General features: G+C 43.3%; 1 protein-coding gene and 1 long non-coding RNA gene across 2 annotated transcripts in view; both read left to right on the plus strand.

Annotated features, from left to right (window-relative positions):
- Positions 1-6,648, plus strand: part of PGGT1B (protein geranylgeranyltransferase type I subunit beta) — a 46,939-nt gene extending 40,291 nt beyond the window's left edge. Inside the window, 4 exon segments of the mRNA XM_068423920.1 lie at positions 246-430; positions 689-797; positions 5,942-6,073; positions 6,076-6,648. Coding sequence (XP_068280021.1) covers positions 246-430; positions 689-797; positions 5,942-6,073; positions 6,076-6,131 — 482 coding nt within the window. The 3' untranslated portion in view covers positions 6,132-6,648.
- An 8,977-nt stretch (positions 6,649-15,625) lies between these two features.
- On the plus strand, positions 15,626-16,768 carry LOC137676894 (uncharacterized). Its single transcript, XR_011050179.1, has 3 exons — positions 15,626-15,703; positions 15,786-16,025; positions 16,559-16,768. It is a non-coding gene; the product is annotated as an uncharacterized lncRNA (long non-coding RNA).
- Positions 16,769-19,021: the final 2,253 nt, after the last annotated feature.

Consider the following 19,021-nt stretch of genomic DNA (forward strand, 5'->3'; position numbering starts at 1 on the left):
GTAATGTAGGTTGTGCAGCATTGAGAGGCAATCCAGCTTTAAGAAAATGAATACAGTTTTATTTAGAATTGCTGAACTAAAGTGTTTTTATTTGTTTGTATTTTAGACTTAAAATTAACACTTTCATACTTTTAAAAATCCATTGATTTAATTGTTACTACCCTAGTTAAAGTTCTGACTGAGATTATGCAGGCTTCAGTGAAAATCTGGGTGTCAAAACATTGCAAAAACAACTCTCTTCACAGGTGGCTCTACATTTTGTGGTATTGCATCGCTGTGTTTGATGGGTAAACTGGAGGAAGTTTTTTCAGAAAAGGAATTGAACAGAATAAGAAGGTGGTGTATAATGAGACAACAGAATGGCTACCATGGACGACCCAACAAACCTGTAGACACTTGCTATTCCTTTTGGGTGGGAGCAACATTGAAGGTAGTGTACAGAACAGCTTCAGGATACTTATTGACTTGTTTTGACTTCTTTAAGTATCATATCTTTTCTTTGCTTGAAAGAGTTACCTATTTGGCACAAGTGCATGAATATGCACAAATCACTATAAAGGTCTTTCATCTTGCAAAAGTGCAGGATATGGAGGTTTACCAGGTTAGTGCTCTCTCTGCTATCACTGCTTATCTCATAAATAGGCACTAAGATTTTGTGTATTACTGTAATGGTCTAATTTATTTTCAGCTCTTGAACATATTCCAATATACAAATTTTGAGAAAAACCGAAATTACATCCTGTCAACTCAAGATCGCCTTGTTGGTGGATTTGCCAAGTGGCCAGATAGTCATCCAGGTAAATTTTCTTTTCGTATTAGGGTGAGTGTGTTCTAAGCTAGAAATAACGTTCCAGCAGTCAGACATCTGAGAGGTGTAAAGGAAGTTTTCTCCTCAGTTTCCTTCAAAAAATGAAAAAAAAAAAAACTTAAAAAAGAGATTTTCATGATTTAAGTGGGAAGAAGGAGTTACAGTTTTTCCTTGTTCAGACACAGAGCACGTGAGCTACTGTTGTTTAGACTATTGCTGAAAGGGTATCACTGTCTATTTAGAGCTGGACAAGCCTTTCTGTATGTGTTTAACTGTTCTAGTTAAAGGAAATATTGTGCAGTGGGTATTTTTGTAAATCGTCTGAGTGAAATATTTCAAAACTTTTGTTTCCTTAATCAAGGAATCCGTTAAGCTTAATCAGAAGTCATTGATGTATGTAAAAACAAAGTTTACATAGTTACATATTGTGATTTACAGATTGTAGTTACACGTAGCAATTATACATAGTATATCTGAAAGTTAATTATGATCTTTTTGGAAGTGGATAATTTGAAGTAGTGAAAAACTCGGAAAGATGCTAAAATCTTTTAATTTGAAATAATTTTAAAAGATGCTAGAATTCAACAAAGGTATTGCAAACGTGTGAAAACAAACCTTGTGCCAGTAGTGTTGCCCAGTGGCATTTTGTACAGGGAAGATAAACAGCCTGTAAACTGACCAAATAAGATAAAAAATAGTCATAATAAATAAAGGATGAGTCCGTTCAGAATCTGTGCCCTGATTTTTCATCCTTTCATTATTTCATTTTGAAGAACAATTGAGAATTTTTCAGGGTGGACCTACACTGAAAACACAGTGCTTGTCATAGATGTGCTCCCCTCACTCCCCTGAAAACCAGCTTAGGATTACAGAGGACCTAGCTGTATTTACTCTGCATTATATAGATCAGTCAGTATCATTTGGAGGAAATACTTCTGTTTATCTTGATGAACCATTTACATAGTGAGCTAGGAATTAAAAAATCTGTTTAAAACCCCAGTCATGTGCAAAGTTCCTTAACCTGTCTTTTGGCATAGCTGTGATTGTTTGAGACAAGATTTGAGAAAGGCAAGACTAATAATAAAACTATTTTCCTTTGATTTGTGTGGTATTCCAGCCTGAACACTGCTGTTTCCTACGAAGCAAGCTTTTGCTGTCTCTTTTGTGTTGTTGTGATAGGTGGGCTTATTGCAGCATTCTTTCCTCAGGCAGATGGTGACATAAGTCTGTGTTCATGTTTTGAAGGAAAGAGTACAAAGTTAAGGCAGTTCTAATGTGAAGAATGACTATAAATGCAAAGATTGTTTCTATGGAACTGTGATTGCATAGTCATACATAGTCATAGCTTCCTGCAAGCTCAGTCTAGTATCAGAGAGGCAAGCTATCTTTTGATCGTTGTGTGTCTCCACAATGAAGATTTCACACTTTACTAATGTGAAGCGTCTGTGCAACTCGATTGTTCTCAAAAGCCTATTGTTGGTTAAATGTACACTGTCCTCTTGACTTCAGTGTAAATACAAAATGTGAAGGTAACGAGAGTGGTATGGGTCATCTTGCAAATGAGTTAATAGTTTTGTTGAGGCTGAATATTGACAGAAATGATTCATTCTCCTTGAAGCATTTAGCATTTGTAAAGCTGGTAACAGTGGCCTCAGTTTGGTTTTGTTGCAAAACTTGGATGTGCCAGAATATTCCAGGGAAAGTTTGCAAAGTAAGAATATGCCATTTTTTCAAAGGTACTTTCTAAGATAGATTCAGAATTTGAACTTCTGTAGCTCCTACTTTATAAAAGCTCTGTTTAAATTTGGATAGTCAAGCTGTCTTTGCTGTGCAATAATATTTTTAGGAAGAAGACTAGAAAAAATTGCAGAAAACGGTCAACTGCTTGTGATAATCTATATATTACATGACGTCCGAAGTTGCAAGTAACTTTCCACAACTGATGATTCAGGGAGATACTGTTTTATAGTTCTGATGTTCACATGCTAACAGACATCAATACATTGTTCGTTCTGGAGGCCAGTAGCATTATTTAACACTTTTTCTTGCTTTTAAATAGTGTTTGGACCAGCGTGCTTATTGAGCAGTGAGCTTAGAAAACTTTCTGGCCTTTGAAAATAAATCTAAAAAGTCAAAAGGCTCTTGAATACTAGCAATCCTCTGAAAACATGAGCATAACAAAGTGAATCAGGACATGACTATTGTTTTGTTTATAGTGATCTACAGGTTGTCAAATATAGGAAAGGCTTTTATGTGAAAAATCTTCTGAAGATTATTGTAATAGTAGTATTACTGTTTTATAAAGCAGACACGGACACTGGCTTAGTAGGGGGATTCATACTTCAAAACACAACTGACACCTACTGTATTTGTTCTGTTCTTTGTTTACAAGTGACAGGTATGTATTTTGGCAAGTGTCATGAGGATGGAGCCAGGCTCTTCTCAGTGACATCCCTTGACAGGACAAGGGGCAATGGGTGCAAGCTGGAACACAGGAGGTTCCGCATAAATATGAGGAAAAACTTCTTTTCGGTGAGGGTGACCGAACTCTGGAACAGGCTGCCCAGAGAGGTTGTGGAGTCTCCTTCTCTGGAGACATTCAAAACCCGCCTGGACGCGTTCCTGTGTGATATGGTCTAGGCAATCCTGCTCCGGCAGGGGGATTGGACTAGATGATCTTTCGAGGTCCCTTCCAATCCCTAACATTCTGTGATTTTGTGAGTCTGTGATTTTTTTCCCAAGTCTTTAGTGTTAAGCAGTTAGATCTGTGACCTTGTGTTAATACTACTTGTAACAAACATTAAACCACATTAACATGGTTTAGTGGAGTTAATTTTCTTCCTAGTAGCCTGAATGGTGCTGTATTTTGGATTCATGACAAAACAGTGTTCATAAAACACTGATGTCTTAGCTGTTGTGGAGCAGTGCTTACACAGTGTCAGGGGCCTTTTCTGTTTCTCATGCTGCCCTGCTAGCGAGCAGACTGGGGGTGCGCAAGAAGTTGGATGGGACACAGCCAGGACTGCTGAACCCCACTGACCACAGGGGTACCCTGTACCATATGGCATTATGCTCAGCAATAAAAGCTGGGAGAAGGATGAAGCGGGGACGTTTGGAGCTACAGTGTTTGTCTTCCCAACTAACCATTATGCATGATAAAGCCCTGCTTGCTGGGAAGTGGCTACAGACTTGCCTGCCCATGGGATGTAGTGAACAAATTCCTTATTTTGCTTTGCTTGCACCCACGGCTTTTGCTTTACCTATAAGCTGTCGTTACTTCAACCTACCAGTTTTCTTACGTTTGCTCTTCCTTCCCTCTTCTCCGACTGGGGTGGAGCAGGGGAAGTGAGCAAGCAGCTGTGTGGTGCTTAGCTGCCTACCAGGGTTAATCCACAACATTTTGCTAGAACAGTACCTAAGCCACTTGTCCTTTTTTTTTTGTTTTTCCCAGACTTGTGCATAACTCATGACTAGATTTAAATAAACTTTTCTTTTAAATTCCTAGATGTACTGCTGCATACCCCAGGAGGTCCTGCCACAACTCTGATGCATCTCACTTGTTACTTTTAACTGATATGCAGTATAAAAGAATTGGAAGCATATGTGAATTACAGGTTATGCAAGAGAAAGATCAAAAGATTTAACATAAAAGAGAGGATGAAAATGAGTGTGCACAGTTACTACATGTAAAACACTAAAGTGAGATTTGCTCTTGTAGCAACCTTACTTTGTTACGTTTTTAAGACAGCACCCAAGCAGTCCTGAGGTTGCATGCTGCATTGTGTATTTGTGAGTTACTTATGAAACAAAATGTTTGGACCTGTGTTTTTTGACCTTGAAAAACTTGGTGTATTTCATAGCTTGAAACAGAGGAGTACACAGGCTGCATATGTATGTTTTGGCTAGAGCTTAATACTCAAGTTAACATGGATTTGCACAACAGTTGAACTTTGTGGTTAAATCCACCAAATAGCCATATACAAGTAATGAGATTTGTATATGGTTTTTACTGTGTATCAATGCAGCTCTCCACAAGTGTTAATGTACTGTATTTCCTGAAGTTGAGGTCTCCTTGCCTGACATACTTTCTGCAAGGCCAGTAGGAGCTGTGTCTGCCCATGCTTTTGTCTGCATATTAATGCTGATAAGCAGAAGTTTTCTTTCAGAGTCTGTCATTGTGAGACCTTGTTGTTGTATCATTTTAGTCAGATATGAATTTACTGACACCTCTAAAAGATTACTAAGTGTTGAGAATTTGTGAGGGACATATTAAGTTCACATCCTCTTTCCATCTTTAGCCTGTGATTTCCTGGGCAGATAATCTAATCTAATGGCTTGCTGCTGCCCAGAGGAGGCAGGCTCACTTCTTTTCTTCCCAGCGTTCCCAAGTACAGCTGCATATCCCTTCTCCTTTTTGCACTAGCTTTGATATGTATCAAAACCTTCTGCAAACCACATTAATTCACTAAAATGTCAGAAAACTGTCCATTTTCTCCTGCTTGGGTTAATTTTCTTCCATGTTTTTTCAATTGCTTTAGGTCATGCAGGGTGTTCAGCAAGCTGTAGTGCCTGGTATAAGGTAGGCAGCAGGAGCAGCGTGGGACAGGGGAATAAGAGCATCCCTTTTTGGTGGCAGTCATCTGTTATGGCTGATTAAGCCACCTCATGAATTCCTGTCCTTAGGGCATGCTCTCAGGGAAGCTAGGTAAAGTAATGACTTCTTTCATACTTTTAAATCTTGCTGTTTGGCAGCTATTGGCGCTAATTTTGATGTTTCAGTAGTCAGCTGTTCATCAAGTAATCAGCCAAAATATTCTTTCATGTTTGGGAAAAAAAAAAAAGTTGCTTTGTGGACAGAAATTATTTCCAGATGCTCAAATTCTTCTGCTGTTTGGCCTGAGCACTCAGAAGAAATAAAGTAGTGGGCAAGAATTGTTACAAAACAAAACTAGACTCTAGTTTTAGAGATTACAGACTATCAGTTCACGCTGGTGGCTTTGGGCAGAAATTGATTTCTTCTGTCAGAACTCAAGTTTAAAATGTAGAACCTGTTTGTTTGTTTTCCTTGGCTGTAATTATTCAGAGGTGTTGGAATCCAGGAATTTTATTTTTCCTTTTCCATCCTTCTTTCAGATGCTTTACATGCCTACTTTGGGATCTGTGGTTTGTCGTTAATTGGAGAACCTGGTATTTGCAAAGTTCATCCCGCCCTGAATGTAAGCACAAGAACCTCAGACCGCCTTCACCACCTTCATCAGATCTGGAAAACAAGGACTCTAAACAGTGTTCAGACGACACACACCTCTCTACACGACTGATTTAGACTTGAATTTAGTTCTGGTAGCATAATTGTAGCCCAAGGTTAAAAGCCATGTATAACCAATGTGCTCTTTTAAGTGCTGGAGTCATACAATCAGATCTGTGTTGCTGGCATCACTTCAATAGGGAGTGGCCTTCAGCAGGTTATTCTGTATTGTGAAAGAAAAGGAAATATTTTGGTTATATAGAAGTTTGTCACCACAGACTGTAAATGGCTCTTCGAATGGCTTTACTTCTAAGAAATCCCTTGAGGCGTTTAAACTTCATTTTTATTTTTTGAAATTTGTGCATACTGTGTCAAAATATATAATGGGGAAGTATTTTCGAAATCTGTTTACATATCATACAGTATAGCACAGAATCTTGGAGTTCTTTATGATCTTAATGTTTGACATATTTTTGGGGTAGAGAATCTCCCATATTAAGTCTCAGTTAAAAGTTACCTTTTATTGTCTACTTTCAGATTCCATAAACTTTGTTAAAAAAAAGCAAGTAAATACAAATAAAATTATTTTATTCAATATACTGGACTTCTAAAGTTGTGTGGCCTTACTAGATGGATTTCATAATTCTTCTGAGTAGCTTCTGCACAGATGCAGCAGATCGTTAGCCAGACAGAGTTTTCGTCTGGCATACCGTCTTCATGTGCAATTCAATGAGCGTGTGGCGTATTGATGTATGGCAGTAAGAGATACTCAACACAGTCATTTGGAAGAGTAGCTGTGTGTGAGAAGAGCATTAGAACTTGTTTCCAAAGTCAAGTCTTTGCAATACATTAAAATTGTACAGCTGCACTCCGATTTTTAATGCGTATTTCCTTTTTAGTATGAAATAATTCCAAGTTTATTAACCATTCTGTGTAAAGAATGAAGTATCGGGCTTTAAAGTAAGTGGCAGTGGTTTGCTGTTAGAGAGATGATGAACATTCTCAGCTTATTTAGTAGTAGTGCCTTACTTCCTATGCTTGAAATGTGGCTCAGAATCATAGCAAATAACTTCGCAGCTGTTGCGTTTGTGGCAGGTCATTTGTGCATTTCAAGCATACAGTAGACACCAGGACATCTTTCTACTTGCCAGTTATTAAGGCACATTATTTTTTCTAAAGCACTTCCAAACACAGATAACTGGAGATCTCTCAAGCCAGATTAAGTGCACTATTTGCCACTGCAGAGCCCAAAGAGACAGGATATAGACCCTTTCAGTCAGCGAAAAGAGCTTTCAGGAATAGCCGTGGTTCTGATTTTGCAATGCAGTGCAAGGGAAGAGGGTAGCATAGTTGTACCCCTGTCACACATGTCAGAGAGATCCAATGGGCATCTTCAGGCTATCAGAACAATCCTGATGTTCACACCTGTGGCAGCCTTCCTACTTAAAGAAATTGTTTTTATTTCTATAAGCAGATTAATTTCCATGGCAGCACTGGGAACATATCACCAGTGGTGGTCTGCTTGGAAAAGCAGGGAAGGAGCATGGGGAAGGGCTTGGAAGTAAAACTTGCATCTAGGCATGTCCCAGTAGACACTTTCCCTGTAGGAGGAGAGGCTGCATTAGCTGGAAGAACTGTAAGAAAGTCGAGTGGTGGAAGCAAGGGGACTATAGGGCTAGTACTGGGGAGGGGGAATGAGGTGCTTGAGTAGGACTGGTGCAGAGTAAGAGAATATTAAAACTGGGAGATATGGAGAGAAAAATAGGGAAGGGAATGCGGAGTAAGAATGGAACCAGAATGGTGGAAATATTTGAGCTGCCTAGGGTTAGTGTGTAGATTAGGGGACAACAGCAAGAGGGAGGTACTGACTCAAGCAACATGAGGGAATAAACTGAGAAAGAGAGAGCTTGGGAACTGGTTTTATTCCCCACATCCTGAGATTACCTGAAATTCAGCTGCAAATAGGAAGAAATAGTAGAGATCCCTAAAAGAGAGGATCTCCCAGGGTGGATTTTCACTACAGCAGTTCCTGGGGGAGTCTGTTTTCCCAGAGGGGCTTAATGGGATGTTAGTCAGCAAAGGCTGAGGTAGCTTCCCTGGACAGAAGACTCTCAGGTCATGGGCATCTACCTAGCTGACAATCCACTGAAAACCAAACAAAACCTTGGGGCAAAAGTATTTTAAAATAGCACAGTATTTGCTTGTCCTTGACATCAGACGGTGGCCACAAGTTGACCCATGGTAGAGTGTGTTGTTTTTTTGGAACATGGTGAAGTTACAATGAAGATGAAATGTTATTGTAGCCACCCGTCCCTACCCATGCTTTCTGCCTTGCTGGAGAGTGTTTACCAGTTTCTTAGCATTTAGTGTACATCCCTTGTTAGATGAAGTAGCTTTGAATTTCAGAAGAGTTATGTAAGGTGCTCTAAGTTTCTTCTGGGAAACAGCCCAAATATTGATACTTTCTTACTTGGCTTCATGAGGAATGATGTATTTTATTATTTTGGGGCAAATCCGTACTTACAAAATCCTGAACTATGGCTCCTGAGTTCCCTTGTCTGTGACCAGATTCTCATCTGTGAGGGACATCAGCGTAGAGAAGCAGAAGTAAGGGGACAACAGTGAAAAATCATATTCTGTGAATAATTTGTTTCTCATGGCAAGTAATGCTTTGAAAAGCAGGTAATATTTTTTGCTTTGTTTTCTGTATCTGTAAGCTACCTTGGGTTGTTTATATGGATTTTATATTTCACATCTTGGCCCCCAGTTATTCTACAGCTTTTTTTTTTCCCCAGCTAAATAATAGCATCTTTTCAGGCTGAATGTTGACAACGGAGTTTCCCTTCTCTGAAGGTTGCAGGGGACATATTTATTTCCCATTAACTCCCATAGTTTGTTCTGGAGACAGCAAAATGTGTATGCCCTCACCCCACACTGAGAATCCAATTACTTTAATTGGTTTGAAATCTTTAATCTTTTTAAAGTTGACAAAAATCTCTGCTAATAACCAACTCTGCATGCATGATTTGCCATTCTTAGTGCCCCAACTGGTGTCAAGCAAACAAATGGTGCACATTGAATGTTCCTGTGTAGCAGACATTTTGATTCTGACTGTGTAGTTAACACTAGATTGCATTGCCTCCCCCATTTTTGTGGTTATCATGTCTTCTGACTGGAAAAATGTTAAATGATAAATTGATGGACAATAATTTCACAGAAAGGAGTCCATAGCCTAAGATCTATTTTACAACAGAGACGTCCAAATGCAGCTAAAACTTAAATGTGAACTGTGCAGCTTAAACATAGCTAGAAAAAGCAAACCATGCGATTACTATCCACCTGTAATAATTTTGTGTTAAGCACAGCTTTACGTTGCTGAGGCTGAACCTAAATAAGAAAGTAAATGGCTTTACCATGTGCTTGAGGATGTGAAAACCGTCTTGGCTATCAGGGCTTGCACTATGTGAAACGGCTACACTGCCACAACCTTTTGGTGTTCCAGCAAGGGTGTCATACAACAGATGCGCTCCCTAATACTTCCTGTTTATCAAGAATGTATGTATAAAATTAATGCCTTATGCAATCCTCAGCAGCACTCAAAGCTTGCTGATGTTGGCTTGGGCTGACAAATGTATGCCAGCTGGGTGCCGCTATCTTATCTGAAAGGCTCAGAAACTGTGGTTCTACCTCCTCTTCCAGAAAAACAGCTTTGAACTGGCTTGTTGAACAAAGTAAGTTAAATGTGCCCTTTCAATAGGATCTGAGGACCGAGGTCTTAAATACTGTCATTAGGGGTTTCACAGCAACTTGATTTGTACATAAGTGCTGGCAGATACGGTAACGGTGAAATCGGTGTGCTCAGCTCGCTCCCTGAAATGCCTGTACACCAATGCACGCAGCATGGGGAATAAACGGGGAGTTAGAAATCCGTGTTCAGTCGGGGGGTTATGACCTAGTGGCAGTTACAGAGACTTGGTGGGACACCTTGCATAACTGGAATGTGGTCATGGATGGCTATGTCCTGTTCAGGAAAGACAGGCCACTAAGGAGAGGTGGTGGAGTTGCTCTTTATGTGAGTGAGCAGCTAGAATGTATTGAGTTCTGTCCAGGGGCGGATCAGGAGCGAGTTGAGTGTTTGTGGGTATGAATTAAGGGGCAGGCTGGCAGGGGTGATACTGTTGTGGGTGTCTATTACAGGCCACCAGATCAGGATGAGGAGGCCTTCTACAGGCAGCTGAGAGCAGTCTCACAATTACAGGCCCTGGCTGTCGTGGGGGATTTCAACTAAACTGATATTTGCTGGAAGGCCTACTCAGCCAGCCATCCTCAGTCTAGGAGGTTCCTCCAGTGCACTGATAACTTTCTGATGCAAATGGTGGATGAACCAACTAGGAGAGAAGCGTTGCTGGATCTTGTTCTCACTAACAAGGAGGGTCTGGTTGAAGCGGTGAAGGTTGAGGGCAGCCTTGGTTGTAGTGACCGTGAGATGGTGGAGTTCAGGATCTCATATGGCAGGAACAGAATATCTAGCAGAATCATAACCCTGGACTTCAGTAGGGTAACTTTGGCCTTTTCAAGCAATTGCTAGGTGAAATCCCATGGGACAGGGTACTGGAAGGTAAGGGGGCCCAAGATAGTTGGTTAGCATTCAAGGACTGCTTCTTCCAAACTCAAGATCAGAGCATCCCAACAGGTAGGAAGTCAAGGAAGGGTACCAGGAGACCTGCATGGTTAAACAGGGAACTGCTGGGCAAACTCAAGTGGAAGAAGAGGGTGTACAGATCATGGAAGGAGGGGCTGGCCACTTGGGAGGAATATAAGTCTGTTGTCAGAGGATGTAGGGAGGCAACTAGGAAAGCTAAGGCCTCCTTGGAATTAAACCTTGCAAGAGAGGTCAAGGACAACAGAAAGGGCTTCTTCAAATACATTGCAGGTAAAACCAACACTAGAGGCAATGTAGGCCCACTGATGAATGAGGTGGGGGCCCTGGAGACAGAGGATAAAAAGAAGGCAGAGTTACTGAATGCCTTCTTTGCCTCTGTCTATACTGCTAGAGGCTGTCCTGAGGAGCCCCGAACCCCTGAGGCCCCAGAAGAAGTCAGGATAGAGGAGGAATCTGTCTTGGTTGATGAGGGCTGGGTCAGGGACCAATTAAGCAATCTGGACGTCCATAAATCCATGGGCCCTGATGGGATGCACCCGCGGGTGCCGAGGGAGCTGGCGGAAGTCATTGCTAGGCCACTCTCCATCATCTTTGCTAAGTCGTGGGCAACAGGAGAGGTGCCTGAGGACTGGAGGAAAGCAAATGTCACTCCAGTCTTCAAAAAGGGCAAGAAGGAGGACCCAGGTAACTATAGACCGGTCAGCCTCACCTCCATCCCTGGAAAGGTCATGGAACAACTTGTCCTTGGTGCTGTCTCTAGGCACATCAAGGATAGGAGGATCATTAGGGGCAGTCAACATAGCTTCACCAAGGGGAAGTGATGCTTAACCAACTTGATAGCCTTTTATGAGGACATAACCCGGTGGATACATGATGGTAAAGCTGTGGATGTGGTCTCTCTCGATTTCAGTAAAGCGTTTGACACGGTCTCCCACAGCATCCTCGCAGCTAAACTGAGGAAGTGTGGTCTGGATGATCGGGTAGTGAGGTGGATTGTGAACTGGCTGAAGGAAAGAAGCCAGAGAGTAGTGGTCAGTGGGACAGAGTCCAGTTGGAGGCCTGTGTCTAGCAGAGTCCCTCAAGGGTCGGTACTGGGACCAGTTCTATTCAATATATTCATTAATGACTTGGATGAGGGAATAGAGTGCACTGTCAGCAAGTTCGCTGATGACACAAAACTGGGAGGAGTGGCTGACACACCGGAAGGCTGCGCAGCCATTCAGAGGGACCTAGACAGGCTGGAGAGTTGGGCGGGGAGAAACTTAATGAAATATAACAAGGGCAAGTGTAGAGTCCTGCATCTGGGCAAGAACAACCCCATGTACCAGTACAAGCTGGGGACAGACCTGTTGGAGAGCAGCGTAGGGGAAAGGGACCTGGGGGTCCTAGTGGACAGCAGGATGACCATGAGCCAGCAGTGTGCCCTTGTGGCCAAGAAGGCCAATGGCAGCCTGGGGTGTATTAGAAGGGGTGTGGTTAGCAGGTCAAGAGAGGTTCTCCTCCCCCTCTACTCTGCCCTGGTGAGGCCGCATCTGGAATATTGTGTCCAGTTCTGGGCCCCTCAGTTCAAGAAGGACAGGGAACTGCCAGAGAAAGTCCATCACAGAGCCACGAAGATGATTAAGGGAGTGGAACATCTCCCTTATGAGGAGAGGCTGAGGGAGCTGGGTCTCTTTAGCTTGGAGAAGAGAAGACTGAGGGGTGACCTCATTAATGTTTATAAATATGTAAAGGGCAAGTGTCACGAAGATGGAGCCAGGCTCTTCTCAGTGACATCCATTGACAGGACAAGGGGCAACAGGTACAAGCTGGAATACAGGAGGTTCCACATAAATATGAGGAAAAACGTCTTTACAGGGAGGGTAACTGAACACTGGAACAGGCTGCCCAGAGAGGTTGTGGAGTCTCCTTCTCTGGAGACATTCAAAACCCGCCTGGACGCGTTCTTGTGTGATATGATCTAGATAATCCTGCTCTGGCAGGGGGATTGGACTAGATGATCTTTCGAGGTCCCTTCCAATCCCTAACATTCTGTGATTCTGTGAACAGCATTTTTGGAAGACTGTTGCTAAGTAAGTTTGTGTTTATGAACTTTTCAACTTGAGAAATTTTGTTCTAAATGGAACAATCATGAGCCGTGAAAAAAACTAACAAGTAAATTGGGCATGGGGAGAAATATCTGAAATACGTATGTTGAAGCACATACTAAGTCTACCTTGCTCCATGCTCTAATGCCTTGTAACAAAGTAAAAGACAACCTAAGAGGAGCTTCTTCAGCTACATCAAATATGCTGTTCTCCGTGAAAGCCAGTAAAAATTAAATATCCCTTAGAAAGAATAGTGCTCACAGAAAAATACATTTCCCCATTGTAGCAAGTCCTCAGCCATTGATTTGGGTTTACCTTGTGTAGAGGGGAAGGAACAATGATTTCCAAAGTCAGAGCCTTTCTGGACAGCCCATCTCCTTGCGTTTTGGAAGAACCCTGCTATTGGTGCCCCTGCAGAGGTAGAAGACACGCTGTCAGGATGTCAGAAGGAGAGAGACCCCCCAGGTAAGCAGATCCTATTGCTGTAACTAAAATGTGAACTGTCTCTGAAGTGCATCAGTTGAATGAGAATATTCGTCTGTTTTGGTTGGTGTTAGAAACTGTGGTTGTTCTGAAAAGCTTTTGTTTTGCTATTGCAAGTAGAGACCACTTAAGTTTTCCTCACTTTAAACAAGCACTGGGTGAAGGAGAAGTCTCATCATCTTTATACTAAATGATTATTATTCCACTGAGTGGTTACAGTGTGTCATAGATTTACACTTTCAGTCCACCATTTTCAAGCTTTTATCTTCCTGGTCTCTATTTGCCTGATGAGTTTCTGAATTTAATAAAAATCAATGAACTGTTGCTTTGGGAAGCAGGGAAAAACTCTTGTTCCTTGTGAGCTGTAGCTCCATTGGGGTGGGTTTTTTTGCAAGTACAGTCAGGTGTTCTGGGTGAAGAACTGCCCACATGGCATCTTCTCAGGGCACAGAAAATTGCAACCTCCAAAAGTTTTCAAGCTAAGCCCACCAAAGACAGCAAACCCCTACACTACTGCTTTGTTTTTGAGGTACTGGCAAAGTGCCTTGTTTGATAACTGCAGTGCAAGAACATCCTTTGAATTGTCCACCTGTAGGTACAGGCTCTGTACTTGGGAACGGGACTGAACAGAAGTGGCCATTATCACTGGAGAACAAGCAGGATCCTGAGGAAGGAAATGGTCCTGCCTTTCAATAAAAAGGGGAAGGTCGTCAAGAAAGAGAAAATCTGTGTGAGAACAATCTGAAACTTCTCACTTTGAGAATTTCAAAATGTGCAAGGGAGGGGAAATGTTTGCAGTAAGGAAAGCGCTTTCCACTTGCCGGATTAAGTTGTTTTTGTTAAACTCACAAATGAAAAGAGGGAGATACGCATGTGGAAGCCTGTGTTTTGACAGTTTTAGTCGTGTATGCATGTGAAGGTGGCTTCCTTATTAACTCGGAACAGTGATGGCATCCAGGCTCTGGTACGAGGACCAGGAGCTACCCTGTGCACTGGTTAAACCAAACACCTCGCATGCTCACAGTCTGAGAGCGCGCGGAGGCCTTTGTGAAGCTATTTCTGCAAGAGCCATCCCTGGGTTTCTATCCATATCTCTCCCCATGTCCCCTTTGGTACAGCACATGGGAGAGAGGCTCTGCCTCGCCCTGGGAGGGAGGATTCCACCTTATCCTGTTACGGGAAATCTGCAAAAGGACAATTTGACACAAAAAATGACAGAATAGAAGTCAAGGCACAGCTTTCAGTTGTTCATTGCTCTTCCTGAGTGCTTGTGGGAAAGGAGTGGTGCTTATGCTGCCTAGAAAGCTGAACATGCAGGGCTGCTGTTGAAATTGCATGCTGCCTTTGGATAATTTAAAGGTTTCCCTTAGCACAGAGCTATATTAATTTGCTGTTATGCTGTCCAGGAGTCTTCATTTAGCAACCTTCTTTAAATTATCACCATGCCTTACTAAAATAGGCTCACTTTACAAAATTACATTTTAATCTTGGACCCGACCTTCATACTGCTTATTATACCATTAAAGCCTCCTTTAACTTCAGACCCATTGTGGAGGAGCATCCCACAGAAAGGCATCTGTGTAAACCTACTGCCTGGGGAGCTTTTGTTGGGGGTGCTCTTTCACAGCAGGATAGGAATGACATAGGGACAGCTGATCCTGCCTTGGGGCAATCTGGTGGGCTCTTAAGGTCTTAAGGACCCTCCTGGACTATTTTTTACAGTTCTTTAGTTCTGCTTTAACATTGTAATTTTTTTAATCCCCCCTCCGCCCCCCGCCAGCCTGTAAATTCTTAAATTAAGGAGAGTTTTGCTGGTGTGAATGTTTAGTGTAGAGCTAATCTGCAAGGTGCAGAGATGGGAATGAGGGGGGATGGTTCTATATCTAGCACAAAGATAATTTAGAGGAAATCAGAAATCTTAGAACGATTGGGCGTATTTGCACTCTGGTCTGTACGCTCGTATGTTACAGATCAGCTGTCCCCGGGTGGTGCTGACTGCCCAGCATCCTTCTGAAATAGCCTCTGAAATATGCAGCTCTGGTGGGGCCAAGGACAGGGTTCTGCTAGAGAATTAGTCTGGATGAGGCTTTCCAACACAGCCACAGGGCTCTTCTGTATTTTTATATATGGCCCTATATATAACTCCCTGTATATGGCCAGACAGAGTGCGTCCTGCAGAGTGGTGATAACAAGTGCCCTCTGTGGTTTCCCAGTTGCTATAGATAGCTTCCTGCGCAGACCATGGAAACTGCTGCTGCCACCAAACTTTCCTGATGGCTCTATGCCTTGACATTTGTTTTCAGTATAAATAAACTCCAGCCTCAAGCAACTTCCTTCTGCAGAATGAGGAGCTGCCGGTAATAGTGAGGACTGCGATGGTGGGCTTCTAAAGAAAAGGTGTAAGCCGCGTAAGCGAGGTGAGCTTCCCTGGCCACATGCCAAGTCCTGTCCCCTTCCCCTCTGCTGCCCCAGGCTCATCCTTGTTCTTATTAAACCTAGACTGGCGGAAACAGCAGAGGCGCGTGTTTAATCCTACTCTGCCCGAGATGCAGGATCCTCCCTGCTGCAGGGTGTACCTGGCCCTGGGGGCGAGTTAGGAACGGGAGCTGTCGGGTGAAGGCTGCTCCCCAGCCCTGTCACGGCTGCCGGCGTGCTCCAGTGTCAGCGGCCCTTGGAGCAGCATCCAGGCGGGCACCTGAGCCTGCACTCGGCCCTAGGGGGCCCCGTGCATAGCAGCAGGTAGGCTCCTAATGCATCCCTCCTCCTGCTCCTGTGTGGCCCTGACTCTGCATCTCCCTTACCACCCTCTGGACTGTTGCAGGCTTTCTCACCTCGTGTGACTCCAGGTCATGGTCCAGGAGCCACAGAACAGGGAGGCTTCACAGGTCCCTGCATGACGCAAAGGCAAGCACGCTGCTTTTGGCTGTGGCAGAAACACGAGCAAACAAGCAGACTGGCATTTGGGATGTTATGTAGTACGTGGTCCCCGGGGAGGGCAGTTTTTTAGCTGAAGTCTCCACAGGCTATGAAGAGCAACAGTTCCCACGATCTCCCTTCTATAAAAGGAAATTAAAGTCTGCAGCAACTGTTAGTCTGTTAGCCAGTGTAGACTGGATCCCCCTCCCATCCCCTCGCTGGCTGCCCAGCCTCCTCCAGCTACCCACGGCCAACTCTTGCCATCAGAACAAGCTGAGCCTTCTGGTGCTTTTTGATGCTAGCCAGATTTGGAGTGAACAGGAACATGAAATAAGTCTTTTTTTTTTGTCTTTCAGAAATAAGTGCTCTGATGTCAGTCACTCTGGTGAAGGTCTGTATGCTGCAAACACTGGCAAAGGAAGATAGAGACACTTTGGAGGCGCCTTGTCTTGCAGGCTGAGACAGGTCTAGCCTACACACTTCTGCTCATTCACTGGTGTCGGTCAGGAACAGATTGTTCTTGATTGCTTTAAACTAATGGTAAAAAAATAAATAAATAAAATCAAACCTGGCTAAAATATCATTTTGCCAACATAACTTATTCACCCACCCCAGCTCTACATGAAAACAGTAAAAAGGTAATAAATAATGCAATATTCATAGCTAGTAGCAGAAGGGTTTTTCTTGTGTTTAACCAGTTTGAAATCCTTGGCTAGCAAGTTATTTGGGGAGGATGCTGCAAGAAGCCACCCTTGGCAGACCAACATGCACTTGACTTTCTTTCACAGCAGGGCAAAGGGAGCGTGCTCCCATGAAGTTAGTGTGTTATAGCTGAATCAGAGGTAAATCTGTTCCAGTTAGGCTGCTGCATCAGGGAGGCTTTTTTAAGTGTGCCAAGGAGAACTGCTGAAGTTGTTGAGAGGCCTGTAGAGGTCAAAGGAATTAAAACAAACTTGCATGGAAAACCAGGGAGGTTTCCTTTTCCAGAAACTCCAGAATAGTGCATAAGTGCTTGTCTGCCCGTGGTAGGGCCCAGACTCCCATCATCAGGGACTGTGCTTCTGCGTATCACCCACGTGATAAAAGCAACCAAGTTCACGCAGCGAGGTTTGTACTAGCTCACTCTGCACAGCAGCATGTATGGGACAGGAACATCTTCCAGAGCAACAGCCAAGCACTCGGGGCTGTGGTTCTCTTATGCTACCCTCTGCAGCTGGCTCTGCACCTTGTGGTGCTCGGCTTGTCCTGCACTGCAACACACATGGGGAACCAGCCAGAACCATGATTTGGGGGTTCTGGCCCCAAACAGTGCTGGCCAGCCTTGGCATCCATCTCACATCCAGGACAAACTGCTGCCCCAGATCCTCTCCATGCTCCACACGATGGGACAAGGGAGCAGGAGTGTCACAGTGCTTAACCCTCAGATTTTTTGTTAACACTACAAGGAAAAATTAGCTTTGTTGTGACTTCAGATAAACTCCCTTAAGTGATATTTTTGGCCTTTTGCTCTGCGCTGCACGTCCCTTTACATACATAAACCAACCTTGTTTAAGCCAGTGGTTCTGTGAGGGGTCACCAGTAGCTTTGTCAGCCTTCGGAGGGGTAAGGACAGGCAGGAGCCCCCATCATCGGTGCGGTGTTGCCCGCCCAGGCTGGCTGTGACAGTGCTCCTGCAGCGCTGCAGGCAGGTGCTCCAGCAGCGCAACCTCTGCCTCGGTGCTGATCCCAGCTGCATACTGGTGTTAAAAGCAGGCTGCTGGTGTTAAGGGTCTGGAGAGCCTCAGATGCCCAGAGCGGACACAGGTAAAGGACAGGCTCGTTCTGGTGCAGTGCGATGCTGGGAGGGTCAGCACTTGTCTGGCTCATGCAGAGCACAGCAGGGTCTGCACCAGCCTCGCTCTGTGCAAATTCAATTCACAGGGAGCTTAATCCACTTTCAGTGGGGATTAAGGACTGTATTAACCCACAGGTAAATGCAGGGGAAGAATTTTTTTGCACGAACGCAGGGTAAGCCATTTTGAAAAGGGAAAGTTAACTCAAACCTAATCCTGGTGTAGTTAAGCTGAAAGAAAAGTGCAGGAGCCCAGCTGACACATTTAAAACTTGAAGGCATAAATTGGACAAGCTTTGTGGAGAGGTGTAATTCTCTCTGAAGGCCAGCTGAGTCTGAAGAGCTTTCAGGTCTATGCTGCCTTCTTCAGAGCCTTCGCTGTTACACACATACCTCTTCTGCAGAACACACAACATCGCTAAAATGTACATCACCACAGTCGCATGCAGATCTCAGTAGCACTCACCTTTCCCTGATCTGCATGTCTCTGATTTCTTCATTAGACACATTCCTTTAAGTAAATGAATAGAATCTGTAAATTAATAGGCTCAAACCTGCTGTGTTTTGCTCAATTAATATTTGTTAAAAGTCTAGATACTCAAAATTCTCTTTATATTGTCAAACTTGATTAACTGTAGTTGTAGCAAAAAATGGCAATTACATTATATATTCATGGTGTGCATCATTATGTACTTCAGCTGATTCCTTATAAATATCTAATAACATACTCCATACATCAAATATTAATGGTACTCTACATACTTAACCCATATTTCTTAAATGAGCTTGTTCCCAGGGGCATGTGATACCGTACTAGTATCACATGGGACAGCTAGGAGGAAATCATACATAAAGATAATTTTCCACACAGCACAGATGCAGTTTTCACTCTATACTTTATTTGTGTGTTCGTGTCTCACAAATTCTAAATGGATATGTTTACAGTATTTGGATGGAGGTGTTTAAATGGAGCAAGATAAAAAGCCTA

This window comes from Nyctibius grandis, chromosome Z, assembly GCF_013368605.1.
Source record: "Nyctibius grandis isolate bNycGra1 chromosome Z, bNycGra1.pri, whole genome shotgun sequence".
Lineage (NCBI taxonomy): Eukaryota > Metazoa > Chordata > Aves > Nyctibiiformes > Nyctibiidae > Nyctibius > Nyctibius grandis.